We start from the raw sequence: 17803 nt of genomic DNA, 5'->3' as shown, positions 1-17803 counted from the left end.
GTGTATACATTATATATTTATATCACACATATGTAGTATATACACATCTCACACACCTGTAGTGTATACATTATATATTTATATCACACATATGTAGTATATACACATCTCAGACACCTGTAGTGTATACATAATATATTTATATCACACATATGTAGTATATACACATCTCAGACACCTGTAGTGTATACATAATATATTTATATCACACATATGTAGTATATACACATCTCACACACCTGTAGTGTATACATTATATATTTATATCACACATATGTAGTATATACACATCTCACACACCGGTAGTGTATACATTATATATTTATATCACACATATGTAGTATATACACATCTCAGACACCTGTAGTGTATACATAATTATTTATATCACACATATGTAGTATATACACATCTCAGACACCTGTAGTGTATACATAATATATTTATATCACACATATGTAGTATATACACATCTCAGACACCTGTAGTGTATACATAATATATTTATATCACACATATGTAGTATATACACATCTCAGACACCTGTAGTGTATACATTATATATTTATATCACACATATGTAGTATATACACATCTCACACACCGGTAGTGTATACATTATATATTTATATCACACATATGTAGTATATACACATCTCACACAGCGGTAGTGTATACATTATATATTTAGTGTATACATATATATTTATATCAACATATGTAGTATATACACATCTCACACACCTGTAGTGTATACATTATATATTTATATCACACATATGTAGTATATACACATCTCAGACACCTGTAGTGTATACATTATATATTTATATCACACATATGTAGTATATACACATCTCAGCACACCTGTAGTGTATACATTATATATTTATATCACACATATGTAGTATATACACATCTCACACACCTGTAGTGTATACATTATATATTTATATCACACATATGTAGTATAACACATCTCACACACCTGTAGTGTATACATTATATATTTATATCACACATATGTAGTATATACACATCTCAGACACACCTGTAGTGTATACATAATATATTTATATCACACATATGTAGTATATACACATCTCAGACACCGGTAGTGTATACATTATAATATTTATATCACACATATGTAGTATATACACATCTCACACACCTGTAGTGTATACATTATATATTTATATCACACATATGTAGTATATACACATCTCAGACACCTGTAGTGTATACATAATATATTTATATCACACATATGTAGTATATACACATCTCACACACCTGTAGTGTATACATATATATTTATATCACACATATGTAGTATATACACATCTCACACACCTGTAGTGTATACATTATATATTTATATCACACATATGTAGTATATACACATCTCACACACCTGTAGTGTATACATATATATTTATATCACACATATGTAGTATATACACATCTCACACACCGGTAGTGTATACATTATATATTTATATCACACATATGTAGTATATACACATCTCACACACCTGTAGTGTATACATTATATATTTATATCACACATATGTAGTATATACACATCTCAGACACCTGTAGTGTATACATTATATATTTATATCACACATATGTAGTATATACACATCTCAGACACCCTGTAGTGTATACATTATATATTTATATCACACATATGTAGTATATACACATCTCACACACCTGTAGTGTATACATTATATAATGTATATCACACATATGTAGTATATACACATCTCACACACCTGTAGTGTATACATTATATATTTATATCACACATATGTAGTATATACACATCTCACACAGCTGTAGTGTATACATTATATATTTATATCACACATATGTAGTATATACACATCTCACACACCTGTAGGTGTATACATTATATATTTATATCACACTTATGTAGTATATACACATCTCACACACCTGTAGTGTATACATTATATATTTATATCACACATATGTAGTATATACACATCTCACACACCTGTAGTGTATACATAATATATTTATATCACACATATGTAGTATATACCATCTCAGACACCTGTAGTGTATACATTATATATTTATATCACACATATGTAGTATATACACATCTCACACACCTGAGTGTATACATTTTATATTTATATCACACATATGTAGTATATACACATCTCACACACCTGTAGTGTATACATTATATATTTATATCACACATATGTAGTATATACACATCTCAGACACTGTAGTGTATACTTTATATATTTATATCACACATATGTAGTATATACACATCTCACACACCGGTAGTGTATACATATATATATTTATATCACACATATGTAGTATATACACATCTCACACACCTGTAGTGTATACATTATATATTTATATCACACATATGTAGTATATACACATCTCAGACACCTGTAGTGTATACATAATATATTTATATCACTCATATGTAGTATATACACATCTCACACACCTGTAGTGTATACATTATATATTTATATCACACATATGTAGTATATACACATCTCACACACCTGTAGTGTATACATTATATATTTATATCACACATATGTAGTATATACACATCTCACACACCTGTAGTGTATACATAATATTTATATCACACATATGTAGTATATACACATCTCACACAGCGGTAGTGTATACATTATATATTTATATCACACATATGTAGTATATACACATCTCAGACACCTGTAGTGTATACATTATATATTTATATCACACATATGTGGTATATACACATCTCAGACACCTGTAGTGTATACATAATGTATTTATATCACACATATGTAGTATATACACATCTCAGACACCTGTAGTGTATACATAATATATTTATATCACACATATGTAGTATATACACATCTCAGACACCTGTAGTGTATACATAATATATTTATATCACACATATGTAGTATATACACATCTCACACACCTGTAGTGTATACATTATATATTTATATCACACATATGTAGTATATACACATCTCACACACCGGTAGTGTATACATTATATATTTATATCACACATATGTAGTATATACACATCTCACACAGCGGTAGTGTATACATTATATATTTATATCACACATATGTAGTATATACACATCTCACACACCTGTAGTGTATACATTATATATTTATATCACACATATGTAGTATATACACATCTCAGACACCGTAGTGTATACATTATATATTTATATCACACATATGTAGTATATACACATCTCACACACCGGTAGTGTATACATTATATATTTATATCACACATATGTAGTATATACACATCTCAGACACCTGTAGTGTATACATTATATATTTATATCACACATATGTAGTATATACACATCTCAGACACCTGTAGTGTATACATAATATATTTATATCACACATATGTAGTATATACACATCTCACACACCGGTAGTGTATACATTATATATTTATATCACACATATGTAGTATATACACATCTCACACACCTGTAGTGTATACATTATATATTTATATCACACATATGTAGTATATACACATCTCAGACACCTGTAGTGTATACATTATATATTTATATAACACATATGTAGTATATACACATCTCACACACCTGTAGTGTATACATTATATATTTATATCACACATATGTAGTATATACACATCTCACACACCTGTAGTATATACATTATATATTTATATCACACATATGTAGTATATACACATCTCAGACACCTGTAGTGTATACATTATATATTTATAATCACACTTATGTAGTATATACACATCTCAGACACCTGTAGTGTATACATTATATATTTATATCACACATATGTAGTATATACACATCTCACACACCGGTAGTGTATACATTATATATTTATATCACACATATGTAGTATATACACATCTCAGACACCTGTAGTGTATACATTATATATTTATTTCACACTTATGTAGTATATACACACTCACACAGCGGGTAGTGTATACATTATATATTTATATAACACATATGTAGTATATACACATCTCACACAGCGGTAGTGTATAATTATATATTTATATCACACATATGTAGTATATTCACATGTCAGACACCTGTAGTGTATACATTATATATTTATATCACACATATGTAGTATATACACATCTCAGGGACACCTGTAGTGTATACATTATATATTTATATCACACATATGTAGTATATACACATCTCAGACACCTGTAGTGTATACATAATATAATTTATATCACACATATGTAGTATATACACATCTCACACACCGGTAGTGTATACATTATATATTTTTATCACACATATGTAGTATATACACATCTCACACACCTGTAGTGTATACATTATATATTTATATCACACATATGTAGTATATTACACATCTCAGACACCTGTAGTGTATACATTATATATTTATATAACACATATGTAGTATATACACATCTCACACACCTGTAGTGTATACATTATATATTTAGATCACACATATGTAGTATATACACATCTCACACACCTGTAGTGTATACATTATATATTTATATCACACATATGTAGTATATACACATCTCAGACACCTGTAGTGTATACATTATATATTTATATCACACATATGTAGTATATACACATCTCACACACCTGTAGTGTATACATAATATATTTATATCACACATATGTAGTATATACACATCTCAGACACCTGTAGTGTATACATTATATATTTATATCACACATATGTAGTATATACACATCTCAGACACCTGTAGTGTATACATAATATATTTATATCACACATATGTAGTATATACACATCTCACACACCTGTAGTGTATACATACAGCGCATGACGTCACGGCCACGCCCCAGAGGGGGATTTAAAAGCCGGAAATGAGGCTCCTGTTACGCACGTGAAAGTTGCTACCGCGGTTGTTGCTGCAGAGTGAGTGCTACAGCGGTGAATCTCAGGTAGGCTGCGTCATTATAACGGGTAAAGTGCTTGTTTATTAAGTCACAGGTGACCTCAGCTCTGTCTTACACCAGCAGCGCACCGACACCAGAAGCCAAGCATCCAGCAACATGCCGACCACCAATGAAGCCGATGATCGTATAAAGAAGTTCAAGAACAAAGGCAAAGACACCGTGGTAATGTTCTCTCCCCTGCTAAGGTTGATTGTGGGGCCCTGGGGAGGTTGATTGTGGGGCCCTGGCGGTTATTTACTCCCTTATGCCCATCTTGCCTCTTTCTGTGTAGTAAGGCTTTGCAGGGAGCCTTGGTGCAGCCTATGGGGAAGGATTAAACCATTTGTCTGATCTAAACTTGCTTTTATGTCAGCCTTAAAGGGACATTTGTACTGTAAATGTATCCTGCACTTTAATGTGTTACACACCAGCAGTAGAACAGACTGTTATCTTATTTATAAATCGCTCCATTTAGATTTTATTTTTTATCTACCAACTGGGCTTGAGGTGACCTTATCAATCTGTCCCTCGGTATGACCTGCGTAAACGTGCACTATTAATTCCATGTAACTTTCCCTGTTTGTACACAGGACTTCTAGTCATTTGAAGCTGGGTTCTATTCTGTTTTGCAGCCTGAGTAATGACCCTACAAATGATTTAGCTTTATATTTGTGCAACGTCACACTCTGGAGATGTTTTGTTGCAGGAGCTGAGGCGCCGCAGGGTGGAGGTGAGTGTGGAGCTCAGGAAAGCCAAGAAGGATGAGCAGATCCTGAAGAGGAGGAATGTCTCTTGTTTCCCAGATGAGCCGCTGTCCCCTGAGCAGAAAACCATGCAGGTTGCTGTAAGTCTTTCTATACACAAGGCTAAATGTACGGTTTGTTTCCTTATAATACTATAAACATATCTGGGGTCAAAGCTTCCCCCCCCCCCCCCCCCCCCCTCTGGTTCTGCAGTGGCTCCTGCTGTCTACATCAAGCAAGGGGTTAATTAGCACGTATTGCTTTACTATAAGGAACTCTTGACCGCCTGTCAGATGTCAGTCAGTAAAGGGCTTTTTCAGGGTAACAGCCCCTCCAACCCAGTGTGTGATTATAGCTCTTGGGTCTTTTTTGTGACTGGTAAAATAACCACCTCAAGCTGTAAACTGATACCTTCAGATACCAAGTTTATTATGGCAAAGTGCCTCTGAAGATAAATCTTACTTCATTATAGCATGCTGACTCTCCCTGCAGGGGAACAAACCATCCCTGGTCCTTCCCCCCCCCCCCATCACTAACTGTCCCCTAGGTCTTTGGGTTACTCCCCTCTTGTTACCTACTTACACTCCCGCTTACAGGACTTCTCCAGACTGTCTCTTGTGGAACTCCTCTGCCTCGCTCCAAAACACTTTCCCTTAGTTTTGAAAGCTTCAAGCGCTCCCTAAAGAATCTTCTGTTCAGGGATGCATACAACCTACACTAACCTTTCCTAACTCCATTGCTATCCCCTTAGCATGTAAGTCTTATGAGCCCAGGTGTCTGCAGATCACCTTCATAAGAGCTGACTACAACAGTGCAACTCTTGGCAGGGTCCTCTACCCATTTGATCCCTATAAATGTTATCTTGAATACTGACTATGTTTATAGCGCTGTGGAATCTGCAAGCGCTCTAAAAATATTATTTTCACTACGTGGAGGTTCCCCAGATGTCCTTGGAAGAGATGGTGCAAGGCATGAACTCTGGAGAAGCAGAGATGGAACTGAGAGCCACACAGGCAGCCAGGTACTTCCTATGGGATAGATGGTAACAAGCAGACTATACTTACTGAGGGCATGTGTAGTTCATCTGCGGTCTGTCACTCTCTGCAGGAAGATGCTGTCTCGTGAACGGAACCCTCCTCTCAATGACATAATTGAGGCTGGCCTGATCCCGAAGCTGGTTGAGTTCCTGAACCGTCATGATGATAGTGCCCTTCAGTTTGAGGCAGCCTGGGCTCTTACGAACATTGCCTCTGGGACCTCTGACCAGACCAAGGCGGTAGTGGATGGAGGTGCTATCCCATCCTTCATAAACCTGATGTCCTCTCCCCATGTTCACATTAGTGAGCAGGCTGTGTGGGCTCTGGGCAATATTGCTGGTAAGACCCTGAATGCTGGTGCTAGGCATGGAATGTTTAACATGTTTGCAATCTTAGCTGAGTTTTAATGACACTTCTGATCTAGATGCTAGAGATGTCCTGAATAGCATATATGGCAGCGAGGGGGGGGGGGGGGGTTAACTATAAAGCATGATCTAGTTGGTACAGAAAGCCATGAAGAATCCCTGTTATAAAATCATTGTGTGGTTAGTGTAACTCCAGTTTCCCTTTGCCTTTTTAAAGGGACAGTCTACACCAGTTTTTTTTTAAAAGATAGATAATCCCTTTATTACCCATTCCCCAGTTTTGCATAACCAACAGTTATATCCCTGTTTACCTCTGACCTTGTATCTAAGCCTCTCCAGACTGTCCCCTTATTTCAGGTTTTTGACTGATTTGCATTTTAACCAATAGGTGCTGACTCGTAAGTAACTCCACAGGAGTAAGCACATTGTTATCTATATGGCGCACACACTAACACCCTCTAATTTTGAAAAAATGTCTAAATGCATTTAGTTAAGAGGCAGTCTTCAAGGGCTAAGAAATTAGCATATGAGCCCAACTAGCTCTAGATTTCAGCAAAATTGATGATTAAAGTAAATTGGAAAGCGGTTTCATCAAACATTCATGATTCAGATAGGGCATGTCCTTTTTTAGACTGTTTTTTTAAAGGAATAGTAAAATGAAAACTTGCATGTAATTATAAAACGCTTTTTTAAATTCCCTATTTTCAAATGTGATTTTCTCTTGGTATCCCTTGTTGAAGAAAAAAATATGCACATATCCTAACTAGCTTCTGATAGGTACCTGCACACGTCTCTTGTGATTGGCTAGATGTGTTAATCTACCTGCTAGTAATACAATGCTGTTCCTTCGGCAAAGGATAACACAAGAATGAATTCTAATTGATAAAAGTAAATTGGGGAAACTAGTTTAAAATGTTTGTTTTTCCAAATCCTGAAATAAAGTCCTTTTTTCTGTCCCTTTAATATGACTAATTCTGTCTGCACAGGTGATGGCCCAATGTACAGAGATGCTCTGATTAGCTGCAATGTGATCTCTCCCCTTATTAGCCTCATAACTCCACGGACACCGGTAATCTGTTAGATCTTTTTTTGCTTTGCAACTCTCTACAGGATATTTCCTTGTGTAAATGTTTTCATTGTAACACATTTTAAGTCTGCACTTGCTAAAGACCTGGAGTCGGGAAGCAAAAGCTTCATGAATTGATTGGCTGGCTGAACTGTTTGAGGGCTGCCACGTGTTAGATCTCCCAAGCAGCAGGATTTTAGCAGTTACAAACCTAGTAATTGCTTACTAGATTTTCTTTGAATGACCCTAAGACCATGTCACTCTAAAATGCCAAACTTTAATGAAACAAAGGGGCATAAACGCTAAATACATTTTATAAGAATACTATTAAGGTTATTTCACCTAGTCGTGGCTGCCATGTTTAAATCTAGCTTTCACTAGAGTGCTGGCCTGTTTGCACATGTGCAGTAATCCTCCAGATACCGGTAGTGTAACCTAAGTTCCATGATTAGAGGGAGGTCCATGACCCTTATTTTGTGATAAGGGTCCCTTTTAAAGAACCACTAAATACATTAAAGGGACACTGAACCCCAAAAAAAAATTTCTACCGTGATTCAGAGAGCATGCAGCTTTCTAATTTACTCCTATTATCAAATTCTTTTCATTCTCTTGGTATCTTTATTTGAAATGCAGAAATGTAAGTTTAGATGCCGGCCCATTTTTGGTGAACAGTGCTTGCTGATTGGTGGGTAAATTCACCTACCAATAAACAAGTGCTTTCCATGGTCTGAACCAAAAAATAGCTTATATGCCTTTTCAAATAAAGATAGCAAGAGAACAAAGAAATTGATAATAGGAGTAAATTAGAAAGTTGTTTAAAATTGCATGCTCTATCTGAATCACAAAAGAGAAAATTTGGGTTCAGTGTCCCTTTAGCATTGAATAACTGACAAATACACCAAAAATACAATACAACGTATTTGCCAGTTATTCTACTGCCCACTTCCCCAGAGACAATTTTTTTTTTTAGTGAGAATTTTTCTGCAGGTCATTTATAAATGAAATAAAATTGTAAATTTGTCAGTTGCATTTGATCTGGTGCTTGAAACATTGCTTTATTCTCCAGTTAACCAACACATTACACGAAAGTTGTATAATCTAGTGCAGTAGTTGGAAATTGCATTACAAATTAGCTGCAGACAAAAGTAATTGTAAAATGTCTTGAATTTGTTTCTTTTTCTCTTAGTCTAACATAGAAATGTAGTAGTAAAGAAATGCATTGCTCATATAAACATCTTACATTCAGAGAGAAACAGCTTTGCAGACTGTGAAAAGCTAGGGAATGAGCTTGCAAAAATCTCAGAGCCAGACAACAATCAATGCACTGCTGCATATTTGACTTTTGTCTTAAAACAGCACTTTGCTCTGGATGCACTGTGTTAAGGAAAACTCATACAATGCAGCCAGAGAACAGCTCTGTTTAAAAAGAACAGCCTAATGAGGAGCCCCGAGGCAGAACATACAGTGATGGGAGATGTCATCGCAGAAAATGCAGCATGTCTGCAGAAAGAACAGGACACATGCAGCAACTGTTAGCGCTTGAACTTTGTAGTGCTGCTCCACATTAGACAGTTCTCTTCAAACAGAGCTGTGCTCTGGCTGCACTGTGTAAATTTTCCTTAACACAGCGCATCCAGGGCAAAGCTCTGTTTGAATTGAGCAGTCAAATGTGCAGTAGCGCTGCAAAGCCACAGTGCATTGCTTTTTGACTGGCTCTAAGAGATTTTTTCAAACCCGCCCCCTAGCCTTTCCCAGTCTGCAAAACTGTTTATTCTGAATGTAAGAGCACTGCATCTTTTTATTACTTCATTTCTATATTAGACCGAGAGAAAAGGAAACAGATTTTTAAAGAGACATTTTAAAATTTCTTTTTTTGTATGCAGCTAACTTGCAATGCAATTTTCAACTACTGCACTATATTATAAAACATTAAAAATGGCTTTATTCTTCAGTTAACCAACACATTGCAATTGAACTGGTGCCTTAGTGTAACTGCCTAATTTAAAATTGAATTTTATTTAAAAATGACCTGCAGAAAAATTTTCGCTAAAAAAATCTCATCGCAGAAAGTAAAAAAAAGTTCTGCCTCTGGGATGAGGAGCAACACTGAAAAGTTAGTGCTAACAGCTCCTGCTCTTTCTGCAGACATGCTGAATTTTCTGCGATGACATCTCAGATCACTGTTCTGCCTTGGAGCCCACTTCTAATTAAAAGTTAATACAACTTTCCCTCCCCCTGTATCATGTGACAGCTATCAGCCAATTGCAATACATATACAAATATACTGTGCACTTTAGCTCATGCTCAGTAGGAGTTGGAGCATCAATATAATAAAATACACTTTTTGATAATGGTACAAATTGGAAAGGTGTTCTTTGTGGGTGGTTTTCTTGATTCATGTTGGGGGGGGGGGGGTGGATTTTGGCTTTTGGCTTTAGTGGCCCTTTAAGTTTTCAGATGTCAAATTACTATTTTTAAAGGGGCAGTGAATTATTTTGATAGTTTCAAAAGACTTGTTAAAGCATCTGCATGAGGAATTGCTTAGGTCTGACCTGATTATCCTCTGTATACAAAAGCCACTACTTGGGTACTAGGTATGACATAAATATTAAATGGAGTAGTTGTATGGGGCAAATCTGATAAAGAACCATTACCAGGTCAGTTACTTTTTATCTACCACCGTTTAGGTCGGCTTCCTCAGGAACATCACCTGGACACTGTCCAACCTCTGCAGGAACAAGAACCCCTACCCTCCCATGTCTGCGGTCCTTCAGTTGCTGCCAGTGCTCACCCGACTCCTGCACCATGAGGACAAGGACATTTTGTCTGACGCCTGCTGGGCTATGTCTTATCTCACAGATGGATCCAATGACCGTATTGATGTGGTGGTGAATACTGGAGCTGTGACTAGGCTGATCCAGCTAATGTACAGCCCAGAGCTGAGCATTCTGGTGAGATATAGCTGCCTGTAGTAGACTGTACTGTGCAGCGTAGCCTCTGATCTGACCCTTGCCACTAGCACATCTGGTTAACACTTTAGCTTCCAGAGAGCTAGAGCCTACTGTAGTACTCTGGCTGTCCAGGGGTTAAAGGGACCATAAAAACCTTGTAATTAGAGACTTATGTTGTCCTATACAATATCAACAAAGTCTGAACTTGAGATGTCAGGAGGTTGTATTTCTAACTCTGTAGCTTTTTCTACTTCTGAGTTTCAACGGCTAAATCTTATGAATTGGGCAAAATGAAGTGTATTAAGTTTTAGATCAATCTCAAGGTGTTTAAATCTCATCAATGTCACGTTGTTTGTAACTGTCGCATTTTCCTTCACTGACCCTGCAATGAAACGGTTACATTTTCAGACACCATCTCTGCGCACTGTTGGGAACATAGTCACAGGGAATGATGAACAGACCCAGGCGGCCATTGACGCAGGAGTCCTCTCGGTGTTACCGCAGCTGCTGAGACATCCCAAGCCTAGCGTGCAGAAAGAGGCTGCATGGGCTCTGAGTAACATTGCAGCAGGATCCGCTCCACAGATCCAGCAGCTGATCACCTGCGGTCTCCTCCCACCCCTTGTGGAGCTGCTTAATAAGGTAGATGCTGTGGTAGTGCCAGCACTTTACAGTAGTGAGCATGCGCTTGCCCACTCAAACTATATAAGCTTTATTGTGGGTATAAGGCGCATTAAAACAAAGAAATACTAAACTTTTTTTTTTTATTTTAGCCACCAATTAAGCAAGTGCTACCTACGGTCCTGAACCAAAAAATGGGCTGTCACCTATACTTACAGGGGCAGTATACACTAATTGTCATATAACTACATGTAACAGACACTACTATACAGAATATGTACAGATACTGATATAAATATACATTATACACTAATTACATATAACTGCATGTAATAGACACTACTATACAGAATATGTACAGATACTGATGTAAATATACAGTATACACTAATTACATATAACTGCATGTAATAGACACTACTATACAGAATATGTACAGACACTGATATAAATATACGGTATACACTAATTGTCATATAGCTGCATGTAATAGACACTACTATACAGAATATGTACAGATACTGATATAAATATACAGTATACACTAATTGTCATATAACTGCATGTAATAGACACTACTATACAGAATATGTACAGATACTGATATAAATATACAGTATACACTAATTACATATTACTGCATGTAATAGACACTACTATACATAATATGTACAGATACTGATATAAATATACATTATACACTAATTACATATAACTGTATGTAATAGACACTACTATACAGAATATATACAGATACTGATATAAATATACAGTATACACTAATTGTCATATAACTGCATGTAACAGGCACTACTATACAGAATATGTACAGATACTGATATAAATATACAGTATACACTAATTGTCATATAACTGCATGTAATAGACACTACTATACAGAATATGTACAGATACTGATATAAATATACAGTATACACTAATTGTCATATAACTACATGTAATAGACACTACTATACAGAATATGTACAGATACTGATATAAATATACAGTATACACTAATTGTCATATAACTACATGTAATAGACACTACTATACAGAATATGTACAGATACTGATATAAATATACAGTATACACTAATTGTCATATAACTACATGTAATAGACACTACTATACATAATATGTACAGATACTGATATAAATATACTGTATACACTAATTGTCATATAACTGCATGCAATAGACACTACTATACAGAATATGTACAGATACTGATATAAATATACATTATACACTTATTGTCATATAACTGCATGTAATAGACACTACTATACAGAATATGTACAAATACTGATATAAATATACAGTATACACTAATTACATATAACTGCATGTAATAGACACTACTATACATAATATGTACAGATACTGATATAAATATACAGTATACACTAATTACATATAACTGCATGTAATAGACAATACTATACAGAATATGTACAGATACTGATATAAATATACAGTATACACTAATTGTCATATAACTGCATGTAATAGACACTACTATACAGAATATGTACAGATACTGATATAAATATACAGTATACACTAATTACATATAACTGCATGTAATAGACACTGCTATACAGAATATGTACAGATACTGATATAAATATACAGTATACACTAATTACATATAACTGCATGTAATAGACACTACTATACAGAATATGTACAGATACTGATATAAATATACAGTATACACTAATTACATATAACTGCATGTAATAGACACTACTATACAGAATATGTACAGATACTGATATAAATATACAGTATACACTAATTGTCATATAACTGCATGTAATAGACACTACTATACAGAATATGTACAGATACTGATATAAATATACATTATACACTAATTACATATAACTGTATGTAATAGACACTACTATACAGAATATGTACAGATACTGATATAAATATACAGTATACACTAATTGTCATATAACTGCATGTAATAGACACTACTATACAGAATATGTACAGATACTGATATAAATATACAGTATACACTAATTGTCATATAACTACATGTAATAGACACTACTATACAGAATATGTACAGATACTGATATAAATATACAGTATACACTAATTGTCATATAACTACATGTAATAGACACTACTATACAGAATATGTACAGATACTGATATAAATATACAGTATACACTAATTGTCATATAACTACATGTAATAGACACTACTATACATAATATGTACAGATACTGATATAAATATACTGTATACACTAATTGTCATATAACTGCATGCAATAGACACTACTATACAGAATATGTACAGATACTGATATAAATATACATTATACACTTATTGTCATATAACTGCATGTAATAGACACTACTATACAGAATATGTACAAATACTGATATAAATATACAGTATACACTAATTACATATAACTGCATGTAATAGACACTACTATACAGAATATGTACGGATACTGATATAAATATACATTATACACTAATTACATATAACTGCATGTAATAGACACTACTATACAGAATATGTACAGATACTTATATAAATATACATTATACACTAATTGTCATATAACTGCATGTAATAGACACTACTATACAGAATATGTACAGATACTGATATAAATATACAGTATACACTAATTGTCATATAACTGCATGTAACAGACACTACTATACAGAATATGTACAGATACTGATATAAATATACAGTATACACTAATTACATATAACTGCATGTAATAGACACTACTATACAGAATATGTACAGATACTGATATAAATATATAGTATACACTAATTACATATAACTGCATGTAATAGACACTACTATACAGAATATGTACAGATACTGATATAAATATACAGTATACACTAATTACATATAACTGCATGTAATAGACACTACTATACAGAATATGTACAGATATAAATATACAGTATATACTAATTACATATAACTGCATGTAATAGACACTACTATACAGAATATGTACAGATACTGATATAACTATAAATATTGAGTATTGTCCCTATTTTTTTAAATTCATACTTTCTCAAAATAAAGATACTATGAACAAAGTATTTGATGTAAATTGGTAAAAGTTGCTTAAAATTGCTGCTCTTTTGGAATCATAAGAAATGTGGGTTCAGTATCCCTTAAGCTCAGTAAACTCCATTTATAGGAATAAAACTGATACTAAGTCTATGTCCCAGCTGAACTATGAAAGACATTTGTGGTTTTGTCTTAAAGGAACATACAATTTAAAAACTTTCCATTTTACCTCCTAACTAATTTGCTTTATTTTGGGATCCTTTGAAAGGAATACCTAGGTAGTAACTTTAATGCACTACTGGGAGTTAGCTGCTTATTGGTGACTGCACGTTTGCCTCTTCATTGGCTCACTTTTCAGCTAGCTCCCTGTAGTGTGTTGCTAGTCATTTAACAAGAGTACATTTTTAAAGTTATGTTCTGTCTGGGGAAAAAAGGAACATTAGATACATATTTCCTTCAAAGCATAAGACCAGGATTGAGAACCCTTTTTTAAACTAAAGGTGAAAGTGAACCCAGAATAGACGTGCCCACAAGTTAATGGATATCTGGTGTAACTGCATGATAACCTCAGTAATACTCACTGTTTAAACCTGTGTTCCCCTTTTTAGGGAGACTTCAAAGCCCAGAAGGAGGCAGTGTGGGCGGTGACCAACTACACCAGCGGGGGCACTGTGGAGCAGATCGTTCAGATGGTGCAGTGCGGCGTGCTGGAGCCTCTCCTTAACATGCTCACTATAAAGGACAGTAAAACCATCCTGGTGATCCTGGATGCGATTTCTAACATCTTCCTAGTGAGAGACTGAGGCAGCATATGTGTTGTGCAATAAGTTGCTGGTTTTGTGCCTGTTCTCATGTGCTTTTTCCCCTTTTTATAGACTGCAGAGAAGCTAGGGGAACTGGAGAAGCTGTGTCTGATTGTGGAGGAGCTGGGTGGTCTGGAGAAAATTGAAGCTTTACAGACTCACGACAACCATATGGTTTATCATGCAGCTCTGGCCCTGATAGAAAAGTACTTCTCAGGAGAGGTGAGCACTTGCACCTAGTGACGTCCTGTGTGTACGGCCTATACCACTAGGGCTTATCAGAGTGATGGGCCTAGAGTTTTATTTAATATTACTATATAGCAAGTCTAATGTTCCTGCTAGACCAAGCTTACATTTTAGTTGCTCCCTGAAGTCTAGAACCTTACTCTAGGCCAGGACACCCTGTGATAGGGACTGGAGTTAGTCACTGGGGAAGCTGCCAATTACTGGGACAGGTTAGTGTAGGAGCTCCCAGAATCTGTCCGTTAACTTTACAAGTACTAAGTTAAGGGTGTGATCATCTTCAATAGCCTCAACCACTAGTGGTTCTTGAGTACTGAGCTCACACAGATCTTCCCTGATGCTACCAGTTATGTACAAGTGCTTTAGCTACCGGTTGTGGTTCTGGAGTACTGAGCTCACACAGATCTTCCCTGATGCTACCGGTTGTGGTTCTGGGAGCTAACTGGGCTTTGTCTTCTCTCCAGGAAACCGATGAGCTGATACAGATGGAGCCTAAAGCTGATAAGGACGAGTTCACCTTCCAGGTTCCAGCTGCACAGAGAGAAGGGTTTAACTTCTGAATTAATCTACAGTGTTAGAACAAAACTGAAATGTATTTATTAAATCTAAATAAAATATTTTTTTGCAAATTTCTCACATGGTCTGGTTTCCTGTAATAGTGCTGCTTAGTAGTTATTCTCATTTAGGTGCTTATATTATGATCCAGCCCTCTGCTGCTCTGTGCACCGACAAAAGGCTTTCTCTGTAAAATAAGCAGAGCTCAGCTGTAGGGGCAAATTTATCCCCACCCTATAAGCAGAAAGGTGTGGGGAGAGATAAAGATATAGAGGTGTGGGGAGATAGACGCACACTATACTGTATGATATAAAAAGTCTACACACCCCTGTTAAAATGTCAGGTTTCTGTGATACAAATAAATAAGACAAAGATAAATCATTTCAGAACTTTTTCTACCTTTAATGTGACCTATGAACTGTACAACTCAATTGAAAAACAAACAAATCTTTTAGCTAAAATTTCAAAATGTATGTATCTCTTCAGGCATCTAAGAAGCACACATATAATTGATATTTTAAATGAGATCCTGTATATTGTATCCTTTGAAAGAGATACGGATATGAAATATTAATCCAATGTAAATAGAACTGTGAACCATATATCTATGTATGATGTTGAGCGGATGGCTGAAGAAGGAAATTGAATCCAGGATGAGGATATTAAGATTAAGAATTTTTTTTCATAAAAGATATGGTTTTAAATGCATTTTATATATTATAAGTGGAATAAATTCACGTGTAGTCTTAAAATAATCAAAATAAATGTGACATAATACAGTACATTTGAACATGTAATTTAGTAATATAAAGACCTAATATTTAAGAGCACTTCTTTAAAATGTAATTTAAAATGTTATAAGTGATTAAATGAAACGGTTTGTTTGTCATGCTGCCCCCGATTGGCCAAGGTCCAGTATTGCAGCCAGCTAGCCTTTAGCTGTTAAAAAAAACAAAACAAATTTTTTCCCAGGGCCAATCCGATAAGACCTCCCAGGTATCTAATGAGAGGACAAGCCTCCGTTGGGTGTTTCCAATTTTCACCAATGATGGTACTCAACAAAAAAGGGGAGGGGTGATATCAGATGATTTAACCCCAAGCATAGAGAGAAAGGTAGAACTTTTGTTAAAGTTTGGCTGGTGAACTGTTTGCTGAAACCCTGGACGGATAACTGCTGCAGTTATTATAAGCAAATGGCTACTCTTAATTCGCCACATGCAACGTACCCTAATTTTGGTATTCTGAGGGTGAAATTGGACCTGTGAGAAAAATTGGAAATTGGATATCACTTTGGTAAAGTATA

The 17803-nt window shown here is 35.1% G+C and overlaps 1 protein-coding gene across 1 annotated transcript; it reads left to right on the top strand.

Annotated features, from left to right (window-relative positions):
* Window positions 1–5150: 5150 nt before the first annotated feature.
* Window positions 5151–16578, top strand: KPNA7 (karyopherin subunit alpha 7). The gene is made up of 10 exons (XM_053695275.1): window positions 5151–5213; window positions 5740–5877; window positions 6721–6797; window positions 6884–7152; window positions 8165–8247; window positions 10932–11195; window positions 11604–11837; window positions 15508–15690; window positions 15775–15924; window positions 16410–16578. Exons 1-10 carry the CDS (start codon window positions 5151–5153, stop codon window positions 16503–16505), a joined length of 1557 nt encoding a protein of 518 aa, XP_053551250.1. The 3' UTR covers window positions 16506–16578.
* The last annotated feature ends 1225 nt before the right edge of the window (window positions 16579–17803 follow it).

Source organism: Bombina bombina, chromosome 11 (assembly GCF_027579735.1).
Source record: "Bombina bombina isolate aBomBom1 chromosome 11, aBomBom1.pri, whole genome shotgun sequence".
In the NCBI taxonomy this organism is placed as follows: Eukaryota; Metazoa; Chordata; class Amphibia; order Anura; family Bombinatoridae; genus Bombina; species Bombina bombina.
Note: the sequence above shows the minus strand (reverse complement) of the source record. Positions and strands in the feature narration are given on the sequence as shown.

Excerpts from the sequence above, each read along its gene's own strand:
- KPNA7 (XM_053695275.1), top strand. The coding sequence starts at position 5,151 with ATGCCGACCACCAATGAAGCCGATGATCGTATAAAGAAGTTCAAGAAC. Across the intron at positions 5,214-5,739 it reads AGAACAAAGGCAAAGACACC|GAGCTGAGGCGCCGCAGGGT; the intron begins GTGGTAATGTTC and ends GTTTTGTTGCAG. Across the intron at positions 15,925-16,409 it reads AAAAGTACTTCTCAGGAGAG|GAAACCGATGAGCTGATACA; the intron begins GTGAGCACTTGC and ends TCTTCTCTCCAG.